The sequence below is a fragment of the Meleagris gallopavo genome, chromosome Z (assembly GCF_905368555.1).
Source record: "Meleagris gallopavo chromosome Z, MGAL_WU_HG_1.1, whole genome shotgun sequence".
Classification (NCBI taxonomy): Eukaryota; Metazoa; Chordata; class Aves; order Galliformes; family Phasianidae; genus Meleagris; species Meleagris gallopavo.
In genome coordinates, this window is record NC_139435.1 from 71,744,224 (window position 1) to 71,758,255 (window position 14,032).

Below are 14,032 nucleotides of genomic sequence, written 5' to 3' on the forward strand. Positions count from 1 at the left end.
ATTTCTAATTCCCACCAATTTCTCAGCTCAGGAGACAGTATTTCAAATTTAAAGGATACCAGCAGAGACTTAAGTCAATAATACTGTGTTATGACAGTTTGGAAATGTTCTAACCTTGTATGTAGCTGAGTAAGAGACCAAATGATTAAAAATATCATTATCTGTTCTGATGACCAATAGAAGGGTGAAGAAATAATCACAGCCAACTCTTTAAATTTGGTAAGTCCTAATCAAATATTCCATTTTGTAATATAAGGTTGGAACTAGCTAAAACTGCACCAAGAAAAACTTCATTTAAAAATAGTTTACTGGATAATTACACTAGGTGTACAAAAAAGTTTTTAGGGTCTAAGTAGAGAAGGATCTTACCCCACCCCACCCTCCAAGTAATAAAAACCTAAGTAAAGGATACTCTGTATTTTCTGCTTCATTATTCCTAAGCAATGATATTGAAACATCATGGTGCTACTGACTGTTCTTTTGGGGAAATAAAATTGAAAAAATAAAATTGAAACTACAAAATTGTTACAGTTGTTTGTTTTTTCCACTGGTCTTTGTTGTTGTTTGTTTTTTAAATAACAAAATCACCTCATTGATTCTTCAGACATAATACAAAATCACATGTACTATACTGAGTAACATTCATCTCATTTAAGAACACGTCAGTTACCTTGGTGAAGCAGCTGAGCTCGATGTACAGGAGGAAGCGAAGTTGTTAGAAATGTGTGAAGTCGAACAGCTAATAAAAATTTTAAACCACACTCATCAAGAGTTTCTCCACCTGTAATTAAACATATTGGTACGCACTTCACTGAAACTAATAAAAATAGCTATTGATATCTTATGAGAAGAAATACCTTGTAATTTTACACATACTGTTGCTTTAAATACAAAAATGCAATAGCTTACTTCTTCCCTTAAACGCAAGAGAAAAAATCTCAAATCTACAAAGTTATTAAGTTACTTATCAAATAAAACAAAATTATTTCTCTATTTCTCTATGTAGCAGAACAAATACAGGTGGTTATCAAAACTGTCTGTTCAAAAGTGAAGGAGAAACAATTACAGCACATAGACTAATTAAAAAACACTGACATTAACATTCCGCAATGCAGATTTGGACTGTATGAAAGTTAGAAACCTAAGCTGAACCATAAACACTGTGATAATACAGCAAATCAAAGAGGATATACTGTAACACAGAACTATGAAATGCTTTGACAAGCCACAAAAATATTCAAAAATAACAGCGAAGTTCCAGAAGGAGTTGTGAAACAGTAACACATAAAATCTAGAAGAGACAGCTTACCCTGACTCCTGTCTCTGCTTTCTCCAATGTCAGTACTAGTAGTAGCAATAGTATCTGCTAAGGCCATCAATGACATCTGTTCCATCCTAGTCAGACCTGGCAAGCTTGAATGAAGCAAGTGACGAGAAAGTACTTGGGCATGCTCTGGTCCAAAGTAAGTTGGGCTAAATTGTGAAAGATCAATTACTTTCGGTTTCACACTGTCTTCCTCTGCATCAAACGTTACAAGTTCATCTGTACTTATAACAGAATTTTGAAAGAGATCTTCATAATTGTCCTTGGGCATATCATTTTTACTTTGACTATTTTGACTATGAGACTTTTCAGAACAGGAATGAGAGGAATCATCATCTGCAGCAAGCAGAGCATACAGCGGTAATGGTGGAACAGAGTCTATTTCAATATAGTCTGTAGTCTCCGTTTTGCTGAACGTTTTGGGATCTCGTGAGGTACTTCCACTAGCACTGATGATCAGAGATCTAAGTCTCCTATCATGATTAGGTTCAGATTCATTTATAGCAACAACTTCTCCAGCAATGCACTTCACTAGATGGGACAGAATGGCTTTTGTTCTACGTACTTTACCAAGATCCATGAGTTCTAAAAGTTGGTGTGGATGGTACTGAGGTAAAGTGGGAGATAACATATGAGCTGCTTCAAAAAGACCAGAGTCTTCCATTTCTGCAGACAGATCAAAGGCAGATCTTTTCCCACTAAGTTTCTGTGCAAGGCTGGTCATAGATCTGGTCAAGGTTCGCTTTGGTGGAGGCAGACCTGAGGCAGCTGACTGGCTTTCTTTCATTAAGCTAGTTATACTTGGCATACTGCAGGAATCTGTACTAACTAGACCCTGCTTGGCAGGAGGTTGCCACTGAGAATAAACATGCATTTCACAGTCCATTCCAACTACAAGAATGCCATCACGCACCCAAGACAGGGAGACTGGAAAAGGAGGTGATCCCTCTACAGAAGAAACCAAGTCAACAGAACGCAGCAGAACAAACCTAGAAAAGTTTGTAGCCTTTGTAGTGGTACTGCCAATATGGGAGATTGCTACAGTCTCTTTACCATTTTGTTCTTGCATTTTTCCAGACAGCTGGCTAAACATGTAAAGTTTTGATCCAATTCCCACTGTTAGAATATGTGAACCATCCTCCCTTGACATCCAATCTAAGTGCACTAAGTGCTTAGTGCTAGGAATAACATTACCACACGAGAGAGAAACTTCCTGTCTGTTATATGCCACTAAATTGCTATCAATACTAACAGCAGAATCTAACATAGTGCCTATCTCATCTAAATGAAGAGTCTGTTCAAGAACCCAAGAAGAACCCCCTGTAGATTCACATTCAAAAATACTAACATGCATAACAAAGTCTTGAGAAAGGTGGTTGTTTTTAGATGTTACCTGCTTGTATGCTACAGCTAATCGGTTTGTGTGTGCACAACTAACTTCAGTTGGCCTTCCTGGAACATTAATAGCACTACTACTAAGGAGTCCATCCTCAATCAGTAACGGCCATTCTTCCCAAATGTATGTTACATCACTGTGTACATTAGATTCTGGCATGGAAGAAACTGATGATTCATTGGTCACTCTGCATCTCCAGAATCGAACTTTTCCATCTGTGCAGGAAGTAGCCAGCAGATAAGGTGGACGACAAACGGGGTATATGGAAGAACTACTCAGATGCCCTAAAAATAAAATATTTTTTTATAAATAATTTAAAAAAACAGGGCAAAAGTAAAAATATTTTTGTTCATTTATCATCTTATTATTTTAAGTATCAGTACTTCCTCATAAAAAGGCTTGTTCCCAGAACTTCATAAAGAAGATGGTATTTAAAAAAATCCTGTGGAGCCATTTTAGCATTATCTCTATGTCATTCTCTAGAAAGGATTTAAATTGCACAATTTAAACTTGAATATTAAAATCACTAGGTACCAGTTTTTGTGTTGTATGGGAAAGAGACATTGTTTTCTTCTCTCCCACTTGAAAGAGGATACACTTCTGTAATCTCTCCTATCAAACAAAAATTTCCCAGTCTGAACTCTACACATCTTTTCAGAATACTGTTTGAAAGGCTTCTGGTTGCAACCCTAAATTTAAGTTTATACACCAAAAACTAATTAATGACTGCAAATCAAATTTGTGTTTCTAAAATTTCTCTTATCATCTGGACTTAAAGAAATACTATGCTGTATAGTATAGTAATCTTTACTTTAATATTATTTTTAAAATATTTACTTCCAGGATCCAGATAAAAAATAATAAATCAGGGGAATGAGCATTAGCAAACCTTTCCAAATTACAATACCTGTAGATACTGTCTAACAACACTAGATATTCATTTTGCTCTGAAGGAAAAAAAAGATTACAAACCTGCTGAAGGCTTAACACTTATTATCTCCACTCCTTCTGGCAAATTCAGCTCTTGACTATATACCATTTTTGAAGACAGAGTGAGCCAGCTGGTGCTCTGAAGGTTTGCTCTACAGGCCTGATACTTCTGTGTGAAAGGTGACTGGATCTTCTCTGGATCTGGTGAAGAATACAACTCTTCTGTTTGTGCTGCTGCTTCAGGAGTATTTGAATCTATCTTTTCATCTAAAAAAAAGTTTGCTTTATTAAAAAAAAAGGTCAACAATCTCTTTTAACCTAAGAGACAGTGTCACTGATGTTAAAACTTCCAAAGGATAGGTAAAAACTTAGAATTTTACTTTCTTTTAAATGAAATATGCTCTTGTATTCGGATTCAGAAAAATTGTAACACACTTGAAATACTGGAACTGTAAAACAATTTAGTAATTATGAACTCTTCAAACAGTTATACTGTTAGAGACAGCAAAATTGCAGAAGAGTTACACATGTGGGGTTCCACGGAAATTAATGCTTCATTAGGCATGAAATATTTGCAGCTAGAAAACATTAAACACTCTTCAAAGTCTTACCTCAAAAATCAGGAAGAAGTAGTTTTTCCTGAAATTTTGGCAACATTCATTTAAAATGTAAGATTTAAGAGATTATGTATTATGAATGCTTCATTACCTTTTAAATTTTTTAAAAAACACAGTTAAAGTATGATTTGAAACCTGTGTTCTTTGAAAAAAAGGAAAAAAAACCCACCAACAACAAAACCCTTACCAGTAATGCCTTCACCATGTAAGCAGACTAGAAAATTTTATTTTCTGTTTTGTCACAACTTTCTGACCATCTATAATACTTAAAATAACTTTTGAAATTCTGCATCTGTTAGGAAAAGTGTGATAAGTAAAATTGTGGCTTAAAATACAGGAACATGCATTATAAAACTCCTTCGGTGTGTGGTCAGTGTTTGATCTACGTTGCCTTAAAATCCTAGAGTACCTAAACTTTATAGTTTTAGTGGTGCTTTAATGATCTGAAAGAGAATTAGGATATTTCTGCGTTTAGATTTGCACATAACTGTAATTGTAATCTTTTCAGACTACAGCCCAATATAACATATCTTAAATTCAAAAATTGCAGAACAAAAACTTCTGAGAAGCAAAACATCTGAACTGTTAGGCTGCATTTATACTGTACGAATATACGTGCATTAAGAAACTAAAAAACATAGCAAACTTAGGGCTCATGATGAATTCAAATGCTTCAGCATTGTGAAAATTAAGAACTAGTAAAGAAACAGTGGGTTTTGATGTAAGCTTTTAACAGAAGAATTGAGGTTCTTTTCAAAAGCTGAAATATTACTTAGAAAACCATTTAGTAGGAGATATATTCACAAGAAAGTGACTTTTTTTTTTTTTTAAACAAACATCTATTCTACAAGGAAAAGGACTTACCTACTGAAACTGGAATTGACTTCAAATGTAAATGCCACATGTGCAGTAATGAATGGCTTTGAGTATACTCTATTACTATTAAGTAGAATTTTTCAGAAAATCCATTCCGCTGTTTTCCTGATGAAAATAAGAACAAGAACATTTTATTTCAAATGAATGTGCCAGCTAGCAAGTAAGCTACTGTGAACTGATGCTCAAATGCAATGACTGTATTTAACTCTTTCACACTACTTTTATGAATATTTTATCACAAGCAATAACCCCTGCCACTTGTTTAGGTACACACATGAAGAACTGTCACTATTTTGTTTCAGAGGGGATATAACATTTCCCATGTGTTTAAAGCTGAGTCTCAGAACTTATTCTCAGTTCTACGTGTTTGTCCTTAATGTGTTTGTTGCATACACTTAAGCATCTATTATTGAATTTGTTCTTTTCAAAAAATATCATAAGCCAAGCACCTGAAATGTTTCATTAAAGAGTAGAGGATTAAAACTGAAGTGATTTAAAGCAGTAGGTACATTCAAGTGAGAATGTAGGTCCACTACATTCTAGGTCATACTTATAAAGGGTCCATTTAGCCCAATGTCTTACATGGCAGCAGCACATGCAGCCTTTCAGAACACATATATACAGACACCCAAGAATGAAGGGCTTCCATGCAAACACATGTCAAATTTACTGTCTCATAACACTTATTTTTTTTTCCTCATTTCTGTTGTTTCCATCATCCCATTTGTGTTTCTGGTAAATGCAGCTCTCAGTAGTGGGCAATTTCATAGATAGTATCTATTACTCCACATCCTTCTTGAGCAGAAACAGCTAATTCAGAATCAATCACTATGTACATTCAGCTCGTGTCATTTTTCAAAAAATGTCTCTTTTCTTATACCAAAAATATATTTCCCATATCTAGTTTTAAGCAACATTTTGATACTTCACACAATTTTGTTTCCTCATATTCAGCAGTCTTACTATTACTGCAGATAACTTGGAATCACAGACTACAACTTTATTTTGATCTTTGTTTTCCAAACAATTAAATTGGAACAGAACAATACAAAATTGAGATGCCTAAGCAACAAAACCACTGATCAACTCCACCAATGAAAAAAAATTATTCCAGAGAATTTGAGAACGATCTTAAGATGCACGGAATCATAAACCCGCTAATTATAGCAATATCCATGCACTACTCACAGTATTGCATTTTTAAGTTGTGGGTATTTTGGGGGTGGTTTGCTAATTTGGAATAATTTTTATTGTGTTATTAGGCCTTATGATAGCATGTAGCTTATGTGAAGGATGAACATCCTTAATGAAAGGATGTAGATAAGTTTGCTGCTACATCATATCTTACAACTACAGGCTTTAAGTTTAAAACACTTTACGTAAGAAGGGTATCAACAACAAAATGCTTTAAAAAGTAATTGATGGTACTTCACAACTTAAGCTAGTTTGTCTAAATTTGGATGCACATTAGTCCCCCAGGAAGCAAAGCACCTATTATAAGTCTCCTTACACTAGAATTTCTTCTTTAGTATACAAAGCTCTTAAAGAAAATGCAAAAGCCTATACAATAAATTCTGCAGAAAGTAACATAAAATTATTTGTCTTCAGTATTTAATGAAAAATAGTTCTTTACCAGAATCCACTACATTATTCTTCTTATCGGGTGTTTCTTTCTCTTGGTTATTTAAAATGAAGTCTTCTTGAAAAACATGGAATAATTGTGTTTTCCTGCCATGCTAAAGAAAGTAAAAGACACAAGAACTGAACATCAGAGTGAATTGCATAAGCTTTCTCTCCAACATGGGAGCTTTTAAGTTGATTGTTAAGTTGAATACAAGAAAAATTTCCCAATAAAATGCACCTCATTATTAAAATTTTCTCATCTACACGTTCCATGAAACCAAAAGCAAGTACATTATAGAATCATACTCAATATCCTGAGTTGGAAGGGAACCACATGGAACATCAAGTCCTGGCTCCACGCAGGACTCTCCCAAATTCAAATTCTATATCTAAGAGCATTTCCAAATGCGAACTCCAGTAGGCTTGGATGGTCAGTGTAGATCAGAATGAATCTTTGAATGTTTCACTACACTTGACATGAAGCTGTAAGTACAACCTCTATTGTTAACACTTTGTAACAAGGTGCTTATAGTATAAAACAAGTACAGAAAAAAGTTCTTACAAGTTCTGTGATAGCATCCAATTCAATGATACATCCTGGACGAGCAGTAGATTGCTGACTTATGATGTTAAAAACTTCACCAACGTATTTCTGTTTTAAAAAAGTCAGTGGAATGATTCTGTTAACTCAGTTTTGTCCATTTCTGTAACAGTCTGCTAGATAGATGCAACATCTAAGCAAGTGTTAGAAAAAACACACTATATACACTAGCTGCAAGTTTCCATGATCACTGATAACATTTGTAGCTTTATCAAGTGATATATTATTTCTATTGACAAAATGTGGGGAAAACTTGATCTCATCTGAAAAGCCTCACATGCAGCAGTTTATTGCTCTTTCACTGAGCTGAAACATTTTTTCAACTGTAATACCACTATAGTGCTAAAAAGCTTTATGGTATCTGTATTTACAAGCAGAACTGGACTACCGTGATCTGCAAAATCCTCAGCAACCAGCTTAGTCAGTTCGTAAAAAATCTGTAATTATTATCATTGAATGAGATTCCAAACCTCCAAAAACGTGACACACAATTCACTTACAGAAATCTCTGGATTGGACTGCTCACACAGAAGTTTTTTAGCATCTATTACAGCTTGATATAATCTCAAATGCTGTCCATCGCTAGCCACAAAGCAGGCACTTGGAGAATTACAGTATGCACCTGAAAAATATGAATGCATAAACTGCTCAAAATATTCAGACACCAATTGGCTCCCTTCTTCACCAAGAAGAAATCTACAACATATAAAACACAGCATGAGAAATATTCCCTCCTTAATTTCTGTTCATATCCAAGAACTACAAAGTTTAATGCTTAGCAAACAAACTAAAGAATACAGAAAAACAGAATTTGGTATTTAAATTAGACCAAAATCTACCTCCGTTTTTAAGTGATCATCCTCAGTCTGCAATCTAAAGAATACACTAGCATCTGGGCACATCTCTTCATTAGCTTCTAAAATAAGTACATGAAAAAGGCAGAACGCCACAACAATTCTTCAAAAGAGAACACACAATTTCAAAGCATTAGTAGCTTGAAAATTTGTGAAACACAGGATTCAAGCTTAACATATCTTCTTCAGTGTATTCACATATATTTACATTGTCCACTTAATAGTATTATTAGCTCAGACTACAGTTGTACCGGGACACTTAACAAATCAGGAAAATGAACTCACCAAGGCAATAGCTGGGTATAAGAGTGGGCAGCCATGCAACATTAGAAAAAGCTGAAACGTGGAGAGAATTGATCCGAGCAAGTTCAGAAACTCCACCAGAAAAGGACAATGGCCCAACGGGATCAACTCTCCAAAGAATAAGTTCACTGTAAACTGCATTGGGATCCTGGGATGTTACATTTGCACTGCCTCTACCCTGAAGTCTTACTGTTGACTCCTTAGACTTTAAAGAATCATTTGCCTGTTTTGCATTCTCAACGTCCGGTGAACTTAGAGCATTGTGATGTGAGGTTGTAAGCAGCAGTGGTAATACTGAATGGCAAGCCAAGTCATTAAGATGAAAACGGTGACCACAGTATCTCGATTTATGTGAAATACTAAGTACAGTTGAAAAGGCAGATTCTTCAGCAAAACTCACTAGCCATTGGTTCAAAGACCCATCTGCATGTTTGGAAATCATCATAACATTGGGTGTGAAAATACTCAGTTTTAAACTGTTGGTTGATTTACTGTGTCCGGATGAGATAAGCATAGATGAAGATCGTGTAAGGCCAGGAGGCTTTTGTTTGCCTTGTTGAATAGCCAAGTCAACATTTTTGGTACATGCATACATCACTATACTTCTGCAAAGAGAGTTTGCATCACCCGTTGGGAATGCAACAGGAATCCTTGAAACAAAAGACACCTGGAATTTTAATAAAGAAAAAAACAGTAAGTATCAAAATTTTCTCAGCATACTTTCTACTAAGCAAGAGTGTGTAATCCTGAAAAAAAAAAATGAAATACCTGCACCTGTCGAAACATGCCAGGTTGGTATTCATCCAGCCAGTCTACATGCCATACTAGCAGTGAACCATCCATGGGATGTATGCTGAATAGCATATCAGCATTTTTATTCCATTCAGAAAGCAATACTTCAACTTCATGATCTACAACAGCAGAAGATAAAGGAACAAGGCTTGACGCTGGAGTAGTCTTTTCATCACCCAGTTCCTTCTTCTCTTCGTTTCCTTTCTGTTCATCTCCATTTTCATCAGTTTCTAGAACACAAACATATCATATTCAGAAGTTTAGCAAGAAGTGTCTTTCAAGCGCTGGAGCACTTTTCAAGATTGTTTTATATCATTCATGCAAGCATGAATTTTAAATAATGGAAGCTCTAATCAAAAATCCTCCAGTAGATTGCAGCCAATGACTAACAAATTCAATATTGTTGAGTTTGCATTTCAGTTTGAAGTATTTATTGTTCCCTTTCACATAATCATAAAATCACAGAAACACCAAGGTTGGAAAAGATCTACAAGATCATCCAGTCATCCAACCATTCACCTATCACCAATAGTTCTCACTAAACCATATCCCTCAAAACAACGTCCAAACGTTCCTTGAACATAAGAAGGATAAGAATATTTTTGCATGCATAGGCTGAACAGCAATCAAACTATGTATAATATTATGTATTCAGTTAAATATTAACTGCTTAAGTGTGGTGCACATTAATACTGAATACAAGAAAGTTTAGCTTCAACATTAAATCAACTTCCTCAAGAGCCACTTTAGTTCTTAATAGTAGGGAGAAGGAAATTCACAGAAATGTTACTGCAATCTCTATATTCATTATGTATTAAATTGCATGCCTCACAGTCCAGATGAAAGAATATTACATATTATGTTGTAAAATGAAAGCCATTCGTTTCTGATATGACTTTTACCTTCTTCTGATCTTACATCCATTGGATTGGACTCCTCAGCATTTGTCTCAGGAGAATGATGTTCAAAATTTTTTTTAACTTGCTGCAAAAATACTTCCATGGATAAGGTAAAATGAAGTTCTTTATTGTTCAGCCAGTGCACAACAAAGGGTCCACTTTTTTCTTCATTTTCACCAAGACTCAAAGATGTGATAGAAGGGAGTAGAGGAATATCTAACACAAAAAATATTCAAAACTTTATTCAAAACAAAGTACTTTGGAAAAAATTAGTTTTGAGAAACTGTTTTCAAGTCGAAACTCAATCATGAAAAAATAAAGAAAAAAGAAAAAAGAAAAATGGATAAGTCGCCATGACCCATACCTTTTAACCAACATCACCTCTCAGTATCACACTGCTTTGTTGCTATCCACTAGGGATTTTGTATGGGGTATTTCTTCAGTATACCCCTATCAGCATTACAGTACGGTCCTGTGTATCAGGTTTTTGTGGCAAGGTTCTAGCAGCAAAGGATTGCAGGAATTGAAAAAGGAGATGAAGACCTGCCCAAAGTTAGTTAAGAGCCAGCTCCAGTTGCTTCAAAAGGAACCTATTCCTGGACAGAGCTGAGCCACAAGCAGTACTGGTTGTGTTTTCTTTAAAGTAGATTTAAGAAAGGGAAAATACTGCTGCACAATGACAGCTAGGAGAAAGGAGTGAGAAATGTGAAACAGCCCTGCAGGCACCAAGGTCCCCATTCCCCTGCACTGCTCAAAAGAAAGACATATATAAAGGTGAATCTCAGGGGAGAAGGGATGTGTTTTTAGTTTGCTTTTAGTTCTTATTGTCCTAGTTTTATTAGTAGGCAATAGATTACATTAGCCTCCCTTATGCTGAGCCTGTTTTGCTTGTAATGGTAATTGGCAAATGATCTCCCAGTCCTTCCTGCAACACATGAGGGTTTTTTTCTTCGTATCTTCACCTCCAATCCTTCTGATTTGGGGGGAAAGGATGGCTAGTTTGAAAAAGTGGCATGATGCTGGGCTAGCTGCTCAGTGGTGTTAAACTAGCACATCCTGCACTTGCTTTTTGCTACTACAACTTAGTACAAACCAAATAATTTGAGGATAATTTCCCAGTCTTAATTCCAGAACCGAAGCTGCAGGAGGTATACAAGGTTATCAAGCATCACATGTACCAGGGTTTACACTAGGAAGAACTAATATGCCTAGTTATGTTATCATTTAAAGCTAGGATTTCTCATTCCAAAAGATTCACTTTTGTTTTTTTATAATGCTGTATGATGACACTCGGTGAAAAACAAACCAGTAATCACAGAGGAATCAGCAGAAACAAGTATCAGACTGCTGCAAAGTTACATCATCTAAGCTTGTCAAGAAAGTTGCTAGGTAAATTACTGTAATTTACTCAAATGAGCCATAAAGCAATATGCTAAAAGCTTAAACTGCATTTAATTTCCTGGAAGTCTTCACAGATATTCTACTTCTACTCCTTATTTATGAACTAGTATTTCAATTCCATACCACAAGAAACAAAATATTTTTAATGACAATACTGTTCTTTCTTTGATTTATGCTGTAATGTAAGAAAATAAAAACGGCACACAAATAGAAGAAAGGACCAACAAGACTATCTACAATTTTGTAGTTGGTAAAGGACAGGGAGAGGAAATGAAGAAAGAGAATACTGAAGAAATTTGGTCTGTGCATCTTAAAGAAAATAGAAAGTACTGCCAGTCACAAAAACAAAGTAATGCTTATCCTAAAAGCAGAACCTGTGTTCTTCTACCTGAAAACTTCAGAGTAATTCAATTCTTAACTAACAACTTTTTGTGCATCTTCCTGAGGATTAACAACTTCCAACTGGTTCTCAGTTCTGGGTAAATCCTTAGTGAATTTCTACTTGCTTTATACATGACACTTTAAAAAAAAAAAAAAAAAAGAAGAAGCTTAGGGAGTCTTTGGATTCAGTAACTGTCTGAATATGCCTAAAAATAACTTTGTCAAAAACTAAAACTAAACTAAAATAAAATATACTGCTTACTCCTTCTATTGAACTCAACCTAGGTTGAATATTGTAGGGAGTGTGCGACTCACTAAAGGACTCTGAAGCCACACAGAGGGACCTCGACAGATTCAATAAATGGGCTGACAAGAATCTCAAGAAGTTCAACAAGGAGAACTCCAGAACTCTGCACTTGGAAAGGCACAAGGGCACGCTGGAGACCACACAGCTGGAAGGCATCTTAATAGAAAAGGACTTGGAGGTTCTGGTAAATATCAAGCTGAATGTGAGTAAGCAAGGTGAACTTGTTACTGAGAAGACTAATGGCACACTGGGCTGTACGAGGCAAATCATTGCCAGCAGGCCAGGAGAGCTGATTTTTCCCCTATACTCAGCATTGGCTAGGCAGCACCCTTGAGTATCTTGTGCAGTTCTGTGATCCTCAGTACAAGAAAAAATGCAAAGAATCCAATGACGGGCTGCTGATGATCCAGGGATTGAAGGACTTGACTGTACAGCACAAGACTGCAAAAAATCTCTTTTTGATAGGCTGTATGCTGTTCTAATTAAATCTGTTACAATAGTATGAACTAACGCTCTGAAAGAATAAGACTAATCTTCCTACAACTTATTTAGCCTAACAATATAGATGAAACCCTCTGTTCTTCGCAATCATATCAAAGATTGCACAGCTACAAATACAAACTAGCAAATAAATCCAACAACAAACCCTTCAAACAAGGATCAGTAGAGGTTAAAAAAAAACAAAAACACTAAGCTTAAGATGGACCTAAAACACTCTAAAGAAAGGATCAGCACAGGAAACAACATCACATTAGGGTACAGGAAAGCCCTAATGAAAGGCTACTAACTACTGAACTACTCAGCTTCTAAGTGAGTACACAGAGGCAATATTTTTATATTTCAGAATGGGTAAACAGCTATGAAAACAAATATTAGTTACTAATAAGGTATTAAAGAAGAGACCTATCAACATAACGCTTGAGTAATAGAGGATATTAAAGTTTATGGAACACAAGATTAAAGTGTTTTTTGTTTGGTTCAGAGAAAGAACAGAAGCTGGAGATGATGGTTATGCCATTACCAGACTTCATATTAGATAATCATTTGAAGAAGTCTGGAATATTTTGTTTTATCAGTATGCAGCCTGCAATACACTTCGTACACCCAGTGCAATTACCATTAAATCTGTAACTCATGTCACAAACACTGTAGCTCAGTCCAGTTACATGACAAAAAATGAAAGCCATGACTACTGAGAAGAAACTCCTTCAACATATTTCATTACTGTTGATGTAAGTTCTGCCAGTTGTTCAAAGAAACCAGTATGCTAGACAATTTTGCATCATCAGAGAAATATTGTACAAAACAGAGCAAGTTACACTTATGCTAACAAAACATGCCAAGAGAAAATTGTAGTTACCCTGCAGTAAGCATTTAGTACAATTTCTACCTGTTGCTGGATTGATGCTGGCAGCAATATGGAAGTGACAGAGTGCATTTGCGTGAGGAAGAATGTTCCTGTGAACTTCATGAGGATCTTGCTGATGTGGAGAGTATCCAGTATGTGCAACAACAGCACCTGACCTCCTCCTTCCTCGTCGAAAGTGCCTCAAGTTTAACTGCATGAACAATAAGGAGTCATTTTTAATTCCTTTCAAAAAGAAAAAGCAGATTTCATCTGTAAGTGATTTTCTAGACATTAGTGCATGAAATATATTTTTTAAGTTTAAAAGCTACCTTAAAGCATCAGCTGAGTTTCTCACAAAAATTACAACGCTCTGATTGAAT

At 35.6% G+C, this 14,032-nt stretch overlaps 1 protein-coding gene across 4 annotated transcripts in view; it reads right to left on the bottom strand.

The window, feature by feature from the left end:
* DMXL1 (Dmx like 1) overlaps positions 1 to 14,032 on the bottom strand; it is a 75,204-nt gene that overhangs the window by 38,392 nt on the left and 22,780 nt on the right. For all 4 annotated transcript variants that reach the window (XM_085212872.1, XM_085212871.1, XM_085212875.1 and 1 more), the window contains exons 9-19: positions 13,695 to 13,863; positions 10,219 to 10,431; positions 9,293 to 9,546; positions 8,507 to 9,191; positions 7,868 to 7,989; positions 7,329 to 7,418; positions 6,777 to 6,879; positions 5,132 to 5,248; positions 3,693 to 3,917; positions 1,310 to 3,004; positions 671 to 781 (exon numbers count right to left, since the gene is read on the bottom strand). In XM_085212872.1, coding sequence (XP_085068998.1) covers positions 671 to 781; positions 1,310 to 3,004; positions 3,693 to 3,917; positions 5,132 to 5,248; positions 6,777 to 6,879; positions 7,329 to 7,418; positions 7,868 to 7,989; positions 8,507 to 9,191; positions 9,293 to 9,546; positions 10,219 to 10,431; positions 13,695 to 13,863 — 3,784 coding nt within the window. The remainder of the gene's footprint in view (positions 1 to 670; positions 782 to 1,309; positions 3,005 to 3,692; positions 3,918 to 5,131; positions 5,249 to 6,776; positions 6,880 to 7,328; positions 7,419 to 7,867; positions 7,990 to 8,506; positions 9,192 to 9,292; positions 9,547 to 10,218; positions 10,432 to 13,694; positions 13,864 to 14,032) is intronic.